At 35.2% G+C, this 13,698-nt stretch overlaps 1 protein-coding gene across 1 annotated transcript in view; it reads right to left on the bottom strand.

The window, feature by feature from the left end:
- The window catches only part of IPO8 (importin 8), a 51,133-nt gene that overhangs the window by 22,868 nt on the left and 14,567 nt on the right, over positions 1-13,698 (bottom strand). Inside the window, exons 6-16 of the mRNA XM_080578828.1 lie at positions 13,126-13,215; positions 12,203-12,297; positions 11,482-11,566; positions 8,721-8,855; positions 7,805-7,904; positions 6,082-6,158; positions 5,099-5,215; positions 2,103-2,192; positions 1,336-1,501; positions 563-723; positions 26-151 (exon numbers count right to left, since the gene is read on the bottom strand). Coding sequence (XP_080434954.1) covers positions 26-151; positions 563-723; positions 1,336-1,501; positions 2,103-2,192; positions 5,099-5,215; positions 6,082-6,158; positions 7,805-7,904; positions 8,721-8,855; positions 11,482-11,566; positions 12,203-12,297; positions 13,126-13,215 — 1,242 coding nt within the window. The remainder of the gene's footprint in view (positions 1-25; positions 152-562; positions 724-1,335; positions 1,502-2,102; positions 2,193-5,098; positions 5,216-6,081; positions 6,159-7,804; positions 7,905-8,720; positions 8,856-11,481; positions 11,567-12,202; positions 12,298-13,125; positions 13,216-13,698) is intronic.

The following is a 13,698-nucleotide window of genomic DNA, read 5'->3' as shown; positions in this document are numbered from 1 at the left end:
GAAGATGTGTGTAAGAAAATCTCACCTCCTTGTGATCTTCCACAACTGTCAGGATAGTGTCGATTGTGTGCAAGATGCCCATGGCCATAACTGTTTTGTCCTCCACTTCCTCATACTCCTCACTCTGAAGTACTTTACCAAATATTTCTGCCTATGAAAAAAGACATTTTTAATTTTTCCGTGCAAAACCAAGATAGCTAGTGCAAAAACAGCAATCTGCCCTATCTGTAAGAGCCATCATTGATGAAAAATATGCTACTTAGTTTTGAAAGTTTGGAGGTCTTTCTAGGCTTTTTTGTGAAGTCTGGTTACGTTAAGACATTTGAAATGTTAAATAGTCAGAGCTTGACTCATTAAAGTCATTGACAAAATTCAGTATCTCAGAAAAGCTTAAAGGTTTTAAAGATGCTTCAGACTGAAAAAAATATAGTATTATGAACACTATAGATGAATTCTGTAGGGACTATTTTAAACCGTGTGCACTTCAAGTAAAGTTCCTAAGATGTTTAACAAACCACACATGTGCTTGTGACTGGACTGTGATTTTAATATTGTCTCTTACCAGGTGTTGTGTCATGTCAACAGCAATGGTAGCTACTTCCTGACTGTATTCACAGATCATCTTCTGGATTACGTTAGTAAGATCATCATTTTCTGTCTCTCTAACAATGTGCAAGAGCTCTTGCATAACTGGCCTTACATATGGCTTCACATATTCCTTGGCTAAAAAAAATAATATTGAAATTAGGTGGAATTAACTATTCTTGAACATAAATATATAATAGCTGAAAACTACTAGATAGCTGACTACTCTTGAATGAAATATTTTTTAAAAGTTTAATTCACGTATACATGCACAAAAAACCCTACCCACGGCACTTTTACAGCCTGCAACTAGTAGGCTAAGTAAATCAAATGTACATTCACCACCATGTCATTCATTCCAATAACGAAAAGCAATTTACAAAAAATATCCACTGTTTTAGGGTAATACATGCCCTCATACATCGGCAGCACTAATTTTTAAGTTATTCACTATTTCACTATTCATTATTTCACTTCATTAAACAAAATGAAAGACAGATACTATGCACTTTATTAAATGAAATACGTTGATACTGACTCTTGTGCAAGAAACCTTCTCTAAAGCTTGAAGTCAGAATTCTGCGATGTATACAGTATCTAATAAGTGAGTGAAGCTGTCAAAAGATGAAGTGTTCTGAAATCTGTGTCTTTAAATGACAGAAATGTTCAGATAAATCTGCACAAACCTCCTCATCTCTACCAATAAATAAATAAATCAGTATATACAACTGATGAATCACTGTAGCATACCTTGCTCCTGGTTGCTTATTAACATCTGAAGAGCTATGGCAGCTTCTACTTTAACAGGCATTTCCTTATCATCAATCAGGCTCTTCTTTGCCAACTCTACTGCATTCCTCAAGTTCAGCTCATTGTGAAACTTCAAAGCACTGAATGAATGAAGTACCCAACAGGACTGCATGAAAAAAAAAAAGCAACTTAGGGCTATTTTTTTTCTTGATTACAGTGTGTTCATACAGTAACACGACACAGTTTTTGCACTCAAGATTTTTGTATTTTCTTTTCTCAAATTCCAATAAATCCAGTATGTACATAATCGGTATTCACAGTTTTGGTCCTCCTGGGGACAAAAAAAAAATCAGAAAAGAATTTGAAGAAAATTAACTGTTTGTTTATGACTCATATGGGCGCTTGAATTTTGTTCACACTACATTCAAAGTCTCATTACCTACTCTGTGGAAATCCTACCTATTCTTCACAGCTGTCCAACAGCTCTAGTTACTGAGATCTGCTAATGAAAAATGGTCACAACCACTGCTCAAATTCCCCTGTCTGATTGAGGTAATAAACAATAACATAACAGAGATCTTTCATCAATTCATTTAAGTGACAAATCATTTTTAAAATCAAAATGCTGAAAAATTACTGTACAAGATAGTTATTACAAATTCTACTACATATTTGCTTTATTGCTTTCATTGACATTCAGAAGGAAGTTAAACTGCAAAGGAAAGAATCATACCAAACACTGAAATTGATATAATTGGTGAACTTACTCTAGCTCTGAGGTACCCCAGGTTAGACATGAACAAAGGAAATACATGGTTCTGTAACATCAGCTCCATTTGATCCTTGAATACACTCTTCTGTTGGTGAAAATAAAAATTAATTTTTGAGACCATTCGTTTTATATACTTCATTTTAGCCAGCAATCCATTTTAACTACCTTGAAGTCCATGGAAAAATGCAATTATTTGTCCAAGTAATACAGATATACTCTGTCTCATGAAGAGATCTAAATCATGTGTCTTGAACTCAGCAAACCTAATGAGTGTTGCAAGTTCAAAGCCATTTAAGTAAAAAAAATCATACATATAATATTCAACTCTACACTACTGTTCACAATACTATACCTGGAATTCTCTTTGTTTCTAAAGCACTAGTTCCAGCTGACTTGTATTCCTAAAAAATAATTAGGATGAAGAACCCTGTACCTCCTGCTGCTAATAATGTTGTTATCAATGGAAAAAGGTAAGTCTTTTATGAAAGAAATCTCTTTGGCAGGAGAGATTTAATTTAAAATGTTCTTCAATATTCCAAATTTGGCAAATCACAAGACATTTACAGAAAGCCAGAACCACCAGCACGGACACTGGGGACTTTCCTACAACCTATAATCCCAGCATATGAGAAAAGATACACACTGGGGACTGTGTTACGACCTAAAGGAATGGTTGAGTGGCTAAGGTGAGAAGTGGGGAAAGGGAATGTACAATACAAAATATATCTTAACTGATCAGACTCCTACTTCACTAATCCATTCATCATTTTTCCCCACACAGTTTCCCAAACCTTCAGAGAGGCAGATGAAGAACTAAGGAGAGGAAAAAAACACAGAGAAGGGAAAAGAATTTTCCCTTGTGTACACAGGTCAGAGGTTTGCATGCACTGAACTGGAGCGTCTGTGGAGATCCATGTGGATAAGTCAAGGTCATCATGTCTATTAGCTACTTACAATCTACATCTCAGTCAACTCATCAGCCAGAAGACACTTACAAATCAAGTATTTTATGCAGAAACAGTTCATGGAATTTTTCCATCCGCTAAATGCCAAACACAAGAAATTCAGAGTAGAGAGAAGACTACAGTGTTTGGGGATTACTACTCTTTTATAAAATACCTTGTAGCTTTAAGTTTCATGACTGAAAGTTTCAAATACTAGCAGTATAGTGTAATAAATCCTTTATTTTCTTCCTCAGAACAGAGATAAATGAAACCCCATTCAATATGAAAGGTTTTCCACAACACAGAGAATATCCTCCTCTTTCACTGTTATATTCCAACATGAGGGAGAGTGTTTATAACACACTGTATTTACAAAAATTTTGCAAAAGTTATTGATGTTTCAGGATTTTGGATCAGATTGGTGTATGCTGATAAAATGTTTCTTGTAACATGAACCATAGAACCATTTACGTTAGAAAAGACCCTTAAGATTGTCAAGCCCAACCATCACCTAACACTATCGAGTCATGTCCCTAAGCACCACACACATCTCTTAAATATCTCCAGGGATGGGGGCTCCACCGCTTCCCTGGGCAGCCTGCTCCAATGCCTAACAACCCTTTCTCTGAAGAAATTCTTCCTGATATCCAACCTAAACCTCCCGAAGTGCAACTTGAGGTCATTTCCTCATGTCCTATCACTTGACACCTGAGAAAAGAGACCAACCCCCATATCCCCACAGCCTCCTTTCAGGTAGTTCTAGAGAGCGACGAGGTCTGCCCTCAGCCTCCTGTTCTCCAGACTAAACTGCCCCAATTCCCTCAGCCGCTCCTTGGAGTTCTTATTTTCTAGGCCCTTCACCAGCTTTGTTGCTGTCTTCTCTGAACATGTTCCAGCAACTCAATAACCTTCCTGCAGTGAGGGTCCCAAAACCAAGCACAGTATCTGAGGTGCGGTCTCACCAGCGGTGAGTACAGAGGGACAATAACTTCCCTACCCCTGCTGGCCACACTATATCTGATGCAGGCCAGGATGCCATTGGCCTTCTCGGGCACACTGCAGGCTCTTGTTCAGCCAGCTGCTGACCAGCACCTCCAGATCCCTTTTTGCTGCGTAACTTTCCAGCCCCTCCACCTGCAAGCCTATACTGCTGTATGTGGTTGTTATGACCCAAGTACAGCACCCAGCATTCAGCCTTGTTGAACGCAAGGCTATGTATGAAGAAACATCCTGCACATAGAGACAACTTGCATAAAATATATTTTTGCATACCTGAAAAGGAAGCCTCCAGCACAAGACCCCCATTTTCATTCTAAAAGTTATAACTTTTTGGCAGTTAGTTTTGACATGGAGAGAGGGCGTACTTGGACTCCACAGTCTACCAAAATGTAAGGGAAACTGTAACAACTACTATATTAGACTGCAACACCGTGGGTTAAATGTGCACTCAAATTCGGGAGAAAAACTTCAAATTGTAAACATACTGTGCATAAAACATGGAGGAAGGATAGAAACCCTGTACTCTTTGCACTTATTTGCAAAACTCCCACCGGGCTGATGAAATGAGACAAAGTAATGTATTTTAGGGTCTAAAGGCTATAAAGCTAGACAAGACATTCTTACAACACATTTAGTAAACATTTTTCTGGAACCAGCAGAAACCCACAGTAGTGCAAGCTGTTGGGGATTTTGATGAAGAATCATAAGCAACGTTACTGGTGGAATGTATACTTTTTTTTTTTTTAAAGCTCTTCCATTTTACTAGTAAAGCATGAGAGGAACAAAGGATGGTGCAGCAGCAAACAAGCAGAGCTTTGGAGAAACTTGAGAACAAAAATCAGTATATAAAATGGGAATATTAAAAAAAAAAAGAAAGAATGTTAATATTTTTAAAGAAACAAACCTTATTGCACAATGCAATCTCTCGGACTTCATTAATATGGTTATGAACTAACCATACTTTAAAAAGCTAACATATTCCATTGGAAAAGGGAGTTCATAATAAGAATTACAAATGTAAACCTGTTTTACTTCCTTACCCACTTACCTTCAGTAAAATATCTGCTAGGGATCCTATAACATGCAAAGCTCCATCTTTTTTTCTTGGATCAATGTTTGGCTCTGTCAGAATCTGGTAGCAATATGCCATCATTTTTGGTAATACCTACACAAGACAAAAAACAATCTCCTTTTGTCAGTGAGGTATCTACATCAAATTATTTCAATAGCATTGTTGAAGTTTAAAAAAATTATGACTTTTATAAGAAGAAATCTCATCCTGACTAAAGTAACTGGGAGGTACTACATGTAGCATCTTTCCATATTTAAAATTTAGAAAGTTCATGTTCAGCTTTTCACCCAAACTTGACAAAATGGAATTAGTTTATTTGAAATTTCATATTAGTAATAGTAAATAAGGCATTTTTGTTGTCTTGAGGCAAATCAAAAAAGGTGAGGAGAAAAGAGGCTCAAACAGTATTTCACAGTAGTTTTAGCAAACATGAATGCTTTCCAGGGCTAGGCTAAATCCTTTTTTTTGCATATGTCAGTGTTAAGTATAGAAAGGAAAGTGTCCACAGAAAAGTTATGTCCTCATTTAAAGAGCAGCTGTATGAAATTAATTTCATTCTTCCTGATTTCATTGTTGTCAACAGGATTTTAAATTGCATCAGTGAAAATTAGTAAGGATCAGGTTCACTTCTCCTTGTGCTACAATTTGAGAAGCTCTTAACAGCCATGACAGAGGCTGTTCATAAACTTGAGAAAATATCACTACATCTATTCTCTGACTCAGTTTTTATCTAGCAGGTTAATTTTATATCTGCAAGAGGAAATCATTTATTTATTGTTTATTAATACATACATATTTTAATTTTCCCCAAATTCATAGCACTCAGTGAGGAAAGAGGTTGATTATGCATCAGCAAGTAGATTTTTCAAGACTAGCTTCCTGTAGCATCTTCATTTTTAAGGGAAAATAACGTTTGTAAGAAAATTTCAAATAAAAATTAAAAAACACGAGTACCATACCTCTTTTCTCTTCTTTGCTGCTGTATAAAGAAGATTCTGTGCTGCTGTTGTAGTGGATGCATAATCTTCAAATACATCTAATATTAAAAAATAAATAAACTCACTTCCTGAATACAACATAGTAATTAAATTTTAATAAAGTGGTTAGAGTTTGTGGGACACAAAACTGTTCATGGCTGTCTTCACTTCATGGTTAAAGAATCAGACCCAAGCTCATGTCACCTATGAGGTCATTTACTTCTTGCCTTCCTAGTCTACTAAGCACTCACCACTCTCTTTATTAAGAATGCATTATTTATTCATTAATTCTTTTGAGACCACGTATTTAAGAGATGAGAAATTGTGCTTTTTTTTTTTTAATTAAAACCACTATAGGAAGAACAACAATGCATTCCAGTGCCATCTGTATACCATATGTACACAATTTTGGCTTGATTTTATTAAAACCTCATGGGAACTCTTTGAATGTAAAAAATACTTGGATCTGGGAGTAGTTTTAAATCTGCTGAAAGTTGAAGCTTTTTAACTTCTTTCATTACAAGTAAACCTCCTTTAATCATATTGAAAATATAATTTATATATTGAAAAAAAAATCTGTGCTGCCAAACATGTTCTAATCCAAACATCCCTACACAGATTGAATTAAGTAGAAGGTCTAGAAAAGTAATCTTAAAATGTGGTTAAAATTACACATTAACTTTCCTGAGATTTTAAAGATAAATCATGATTAAGAAATACTACCAGACTACCGGAATTCTTGTTCCAAATGCAAATGCTTCTCACAAAATTTAAAGTAAATGTACTTTTATGCTTTTATTTTCCTACCTTCCACAATACAATTCAAAACTGTATTTAACTCTCAGTCACAGATTAAAAAAGGCTTCACTGCTTACAAAGAAAGAACTGAATTTAGATACCAAAAATCAGCTACATATTTGTACCCCAGTGATCAGCGCTATATCACGGTCCATTTTCTATATAACTCTTCCAGTTTTTTGTGTGTATTTTATTTTATTTTTTTAAAGTATTCTAGGATCTTTCATATTGTGTTTTTAGATATGCTAACAAGAAGGCAACTAATTAAAAATTTCCAAATGCTAAATGTCCCTGTGGTGCTTGTCTTACTGGAATTTTCCAGCTAAAACTGCTGTATTTTTAAGCACCCTTCCCTTTTTCCGTGAGATGACTCTTTTAATACAAATTATTACTCATAATTTGGTCCAATGTGTAGTTCACAAGATTTTTCGCTAATTATTTTGAAAGAATACTTGTATCTAATTGTTTTACAATTTAGTAATAACAATTGGCAAAAGATACTGAAAACAAGAACAATTTTCAGTAAAAAAAGAGCAAGTCAGGCCTCTTCTGGTCAAAGTGTGAGCTGCAAGAACTTGCAGACAGATGTCAACATCTCCAATTCAGGATTCTGAAATTGGCATTAAAAGGTGAGCAAGCCAATCTGCTGGGCTGCACTGAGCAAATCTGAAGTAGAAAAAGATGTCAAGAGAATTAGTTTAAGAGCACCAGCCAAATGGCCAAAACTCATTTGATCTGCCTTCCTCTTAGTTATAGATTCATGGGATTTAAGAAAAAAAAAATCTCTTCTTCTTAGTGTTCAGGACACTGGTGAAGACAGAGACATTATAGTGGCCATGATATATTTGGGACTATAGTGTACAATTGTGATGAAAGCAGAAAATAAATTCTAACTAAAGACAGTTACCAAATTTCATGCGGATATATTCATATGGATCCTCTTGCCACAGCTCTTCATCCTCGTCTTTGTAGCACATTAGGGAGAATATCACTTCTTCTGTTATACTCTAATATTAGAGGAGTCAAATACACATAAGTACATAGAAAATCAAATTCCAGTATAGCTTCCCTCCATTGTGCACTAGCTTAATAGACCTATTTTTCTGAAGAGTAAAATTCTTTCTGTTAACCAAAATAAAAGAGTAAAATAAACTTACAATACACGTACTTTCCTTTTGCAACTGACATAAGACAGAAGTAATTATATAATCTAGCTTTATAATAATCCAGCACCACACAAAATATACTTCAGGACATAGTCTGTAAATAGCAGAGCACTGATTTCTACAGAAGGATCTCACCAGTGCAACATTTAATGTGAGACTGGGTTTCAGCACCCTTCCCATAATGTTCATGAGATTAACTGACTACAACAGTGGAGCTTACAACATGAAAAAAAAAGTATGAAAATCACTTTTCACATGTTCTTACATATATTTATAAAACGTGCTCTTAAAACAGAGTTCAGCTCCTCATAGTTGATATTCTCTTTGGTGACTGTCTTTGCACTGCAATCAATTATTAATTTCCAAACTTATAGTCATTTCTGAACACTAATAACAAATAAAAGCCAGAACATTAAGACTTTCTGGCAGAATTCAGCAAAATAAGAACTCACGGAACAGTATCTTTGAGTTCACAATATCTGCAATAAAAGTTAGTCATAATACTGTAAAAAACAACCGCTTTAGTGTAGGAATGCTATTTTTCATCGAGGTTGATCGCTGCATGAAAGATTTATGAAACGTTTAAAATTGAGAAAAATATATACTTTTATCACCCTGATGACACGCAGTGCTTATGACTGGATTTTATGCACTGACCTGTATGTGTGGCTTCATTTGCTTCCATGTTACAGAGTGTATCACCCCTTGGTTCAGATAATTTAACGTCTGCTGAAGAACACGTGGTGCAACATAGTCTTTTTGTCTGTATTGGTCTAAGATTCTTAAGAGAACCTAAGGAAATAATGAATTGATATTTTTAAATGCAGACGGAAAATTAGCCCTCTTGCACAGATACGCAAAGCACCTTTTCAGTGAATTCCAGCATGGACAGAACAGTTTTACAACAGAAGTTCTAGTGTTAGTAATTGCTGTAAGGCCTTTTACTCAAAAGTCAGAAATCATTTAAACATTAAGGGCCTGATCATGCAAGCATTTATGTACATTTTACCACTAGACTAGGTCATTAGATGTGATCACTTGTGACTGTAAACCAAAGACATACTTCAGTATTCACAGACTCACAGTTTACACAGGCCTGAGCAAAATTTGGAATAGGTACAGTAAAGGAACAGTGAGAGTTTCAAACTGTTTGGCTTCTAAATCAAATGGTGTCTGTGTTCATTTGTAACAGACAGGCCCCTGAAGAAGACAAATGACTTTAGAAGAAGAGTGGTAAGAACAGAGATACTAAACCAAAGAAAAGAAAATTAGGTTAACACCTAAATCTGTTAATTGGAAGAGATGCAAAAAAGTTAACTTCAATTGCCCGTTGTAACACTCAGATAGCGTCACGTCGCATGCTATTACAAACTCTATTACACAATGCTTCTTCGTTATAAAGACTTCACCCACGAAGAAAATCTTACAGTACAAAGCCACTAATCTGGACTAATGGCAAATGAACTACTGAATGTTAGTAAGTGTAAAGACTTGGCACATACATGAATAACAATAAAAATCAAGTAAAATGCATGACAAAATATTTGAATCGTATTTTCAGAAGGACAACTCGACTTCAGAATTCTTTACAACAACAACACTACAATAAATCTTATTTTGAACATAATTCCTTCCCTTAGGGGAACTAAGTCTGACCTTAGTCTTTTTTTTTTTTTTTCCCAATAATCTCTTTGGGCAAAGATTGTCTATATTTCATATGGACTCTAGCACAATATAAACATTTAACAACTGAACAACTGATAAAAAAGCAACAAAAGCAAAGTAATGTAATATTCACAATAGCATTCAGACTAACTATGCAGTGGAATGTGGCAAATCAGCATTTAAGAGAGAAATTGAAGAAATGTGCAGATCTTCCAGACCATTTATCTTTCAAGCTAAACGGCTCTCTACTACATGTCGTAGTCTTTCATCAAACATAAGCTTTAACTATCGCAAATGACAGCTGCCCATGGAAAGCTATTTCTCCACTCAGAAATTAATCATTGCAAAGAGCTTAGAATTTATATTAGATTGCTTCCCCCTCCTTTTTATTTAATATTTACAGTCTCACCAAAACCATCCTTTAGTTCTTATCATTCACATATTTATACAGCATTGATACACTGATGGATAAACTGTTATTTGTTTTTGTTTGTTTGGCTGGTTTTGTTTGTGTTGTTTTTTTTTTTTCCATCAAACTGGATTGAGAAAAGTAATTTTGTTTTACAGACAATCCTTGTATTTTGAAAGCTAGTTTAAATCTGACTTGATTATCAGGCATAGTCAACATGGGTTCATAAAGGGAGAATCTTGCCTTGGTAATTTGATCTCCTTCTGTGATGAAGTCAACCTTTCGGTGGATAAAAAGAAGGTGGTGGACGTAGTCTTTCCGGATTTTTGTAAGGTCTTCGATACCTCCTCATTTGGAGTTTTTTTCCAACCTTAAAGATTCTATGGTTCTATGAGCAGGAAAGTGTATTGCACTCTCCAGACTTCTTAGAAGTCTGTCTGGAATATGTAACCCAAATGCCTGGACACTCAAGAGATGTATTTGAAAAGTTGAAAGCCTGGGAAATACCACCCCCAGTCATCCAGTATATAGCAGGCTGGATGAGAAACAGGAGGAGCTGTACCAGAAACATCTGATCTTGTGAACTGCCACACTCGGGGCTTCCAAGCACCCAATTGCTATAGCCATTCCACCAAACCAGGGAGATGTTAGAAGTCTGGAAGCCCATGTTCCCAGATGCCCACAATTAAGCTGGCAAAAAATTGCAAAAACTCTTGACAGGAACTGCCTCTCTTCTGTGCAACTTTACCAAAACTGAACTGTCTCCAGAAAGCCACATTAAATACAAATACTAAGCATTCCCCAACAAAAACAGTTTTCTTGTAAACTGTGAATTTTTGCCCTGTTTTCATAAAATATGCTTACCAGGTATAAAATAACTTCTACTGATATTCTCCAGACACCTTCTAATCTGATTACATCTTCCTAACATAAAATAGGACAGACTCTAGTGTTCCTTAGCTGTCTGCTGCAAAATCACTTTCTAAAGAGCGACCTGAAAATACATCCCTTTGTGATGTGAAACTCATGCATCATTTCTTTTCTCTCAGTTACACAGAGAGTATTTATACATGATGATAACACTGTTTTATAAGCACTCACCTTTTATGAAAGTTTTCCTGCAGGGTTTTTTTGAATTGCTGAAAATTTGTGTTATTATACCTCATTTAAGGATGACACTAAGAAGAGTTCTAAAGAATTTCTCAATCACTACAATGAAAAATTGGCCTTATTCTGTTCAGTTTTGTTTCCTGAACTTCGTTGTGAACACACTGTTTATTGAAAAGCAATACCTTTGTGTTCAGCCAAAATGATCTAATTCAGAAACAAACGAACTGTGCTTACCTGTTGTATGCCCACAGCATATGTTTTTAAAAAAAACTCTGAGAATTCAAAGTATTCTTTTGTTACATTTCCCGGACTTCCATACCTTTAAAACAAGGAGAAGACAGACACTTACATTGTGAAGAGTCTTGTGTGTCAAGAAAACACAGTACTTTCTACATCACCAAGGACTCTGAGTAGCCTCCCATCCTCAACAAATCCTTTTCCACAGATATCCTACTAAGTCATTATTTCCTCACTTAATGCTTCCTCATATAATGCCTCACTTCCCTTTTCTTTTCTTAGATTCTCAGCTGGTACAATATTATAGTCAAGTAAATAAAGATGCATCTTGTCATAAGCTCTATAACTTCCATGTGTTTGGACTTCTTTTCAAATCTTTCTCTGCCTCTGTATTCAAGAATACATGCAGTTGTAGCTGAACGCAGTACAAAAACAATATATATATATACATATATATATATTATACACACACACTTATATATATATATGTATATACTTTTTCTGGCTAGTTTCCCGCTGGCTTAGAAAGCCAAATCATCTCACTAAAACCTCAAACCATTGGATGTGTCAGTGCAAGGTGGAGAACAGCAGCAGAAACATCTCTTTGGTGAACACATTAAATCAATTGCTAAATCAACTCCACTGTCTTGTCTAACAGTACCATAAGCAATGTTAACAAGATTTGTAAACCCAACTCCATTTTTAATTAGTTTGTTACCGTTCAAAAAGACGAGCTACAATATGTAATGCCCACTTCTTGCATTTCCACCACACCAACTCTGGTCTATCATCTTCATCAATTTGCAAAGTCTCCTATAAATAAATACATGTATTTTGAATTAGCTCTGTGTAGTGTTGAGAGAAAAATAATGTTTTACACATTCCTCACCCAGTAAGCTAATACAAATTCACAGCATTGACTAAAGCTTTGGTTCTGTTAACAGTTATATAACAATCAGAAACTTAAAAATACCTTAATTGGTCAATATAAACTGTGTATGTGCAATAGCTGTATTATGCCTGTACTTTAATTTTCAAAATTATGCATGTTAAAAAAAATGAAACTCCCATATATACTTGGATAACACACAGTACTGTGCACTTTTGCTTAAAAATTAAGCAAAATTAACACTACGCCTCCAAATTTATATAACATAACCATATTTTTTAATAGCTTTTGCATTGCAATGTTACACTTGTGAAATAAATATCAAAAAATTTTAGAAATGCCAGTTGTTGTTGTACAGACACCCATGCATGCAAACATACTTAATTACTTTTTTCATCTTTTCTTCATGAGATGTGGAAGATGGAAGAAAGAAAAAGAGAAACGGAAACAAATGATAGATTTGTGATGAGCTTTTTCTTCTTGAGAGAAAATGGCTAAAATATTTGGAAACTTCCAAAATATCTCAGATCGGAGTTCACATATTAATACTACCTCAGACAGCAAAACTCTGATAGCTTACAAGACTCTCCTGCATTTCTGTCAGAACAACACCTATTCTAAGGATAAGAATCTCAAATAGATGAGATGACATATTAAAAAAAAAAAAAGACCACTGAGAAAAATCTTTACGCTGACTGTTCCTCAGATGCCAACACACAAATATCAGAGGTCTTTACACTAGTAAACCTTACAGGAGGCACGTTTCTATCAATGATGGTACGGAAGACCTCCATCCACTGGGTCATAGTCTGGTTATTCACCAACTGGAGTGGCAATGCGTACTGAAATAAGGAAAAAAAACAACAACATCATGGTCATTAAATACTGATTTATTTTTTTTTCCTGAAGAAGGCAGAAGATGTTTCTATAGTTGTTACACTCCCAGGAAGATGAGGTTCTAAGTAAAATTTAAATTAGGTTAGATATCGTTACTACTAAAACTGCAACCTTCTTGGTATCATTGACAGAGAAACTTCTGATTGGACACTATTTGAGGAAAGTTCCTTGGCTCGAGAACTTGCTAATTCTTTTTGTTTCCTCCTGTTCTTTCAAAATAGTCCAGCTGAGTTTTACAGACCACAACAATGGCTATATTGGAGGATGTGGGGAAACCAAGAGCATTTTAGTAAGAGAAATGTACTTTTAATAACTATCTAGTAAATCCTACCTCTCTATAAAATCCAAAGCAAAGTGACAATATTCAGGCACTTTTTTGAAAAATAAAATAGGATCTTGGGATCATTTTTTATCCTTTCCTTCTCCCC

This window comes from Anser brachyrhynchus (assembly GCF_964034855.1).
Source record: "Anser brachyrhynchus genome assembly, chromosome: 1".
NCBI classification, from domain to species: Eukaryota; Metazoa; Chordata; class Aves; order Anseriformes; family Anatidae; genus Anser; species Anser brachyrhynchus.
Note: the sequence above shows the minus strand (reverse complement) of the source record. Positions and strands in the feature narration are given on the sequence as shown.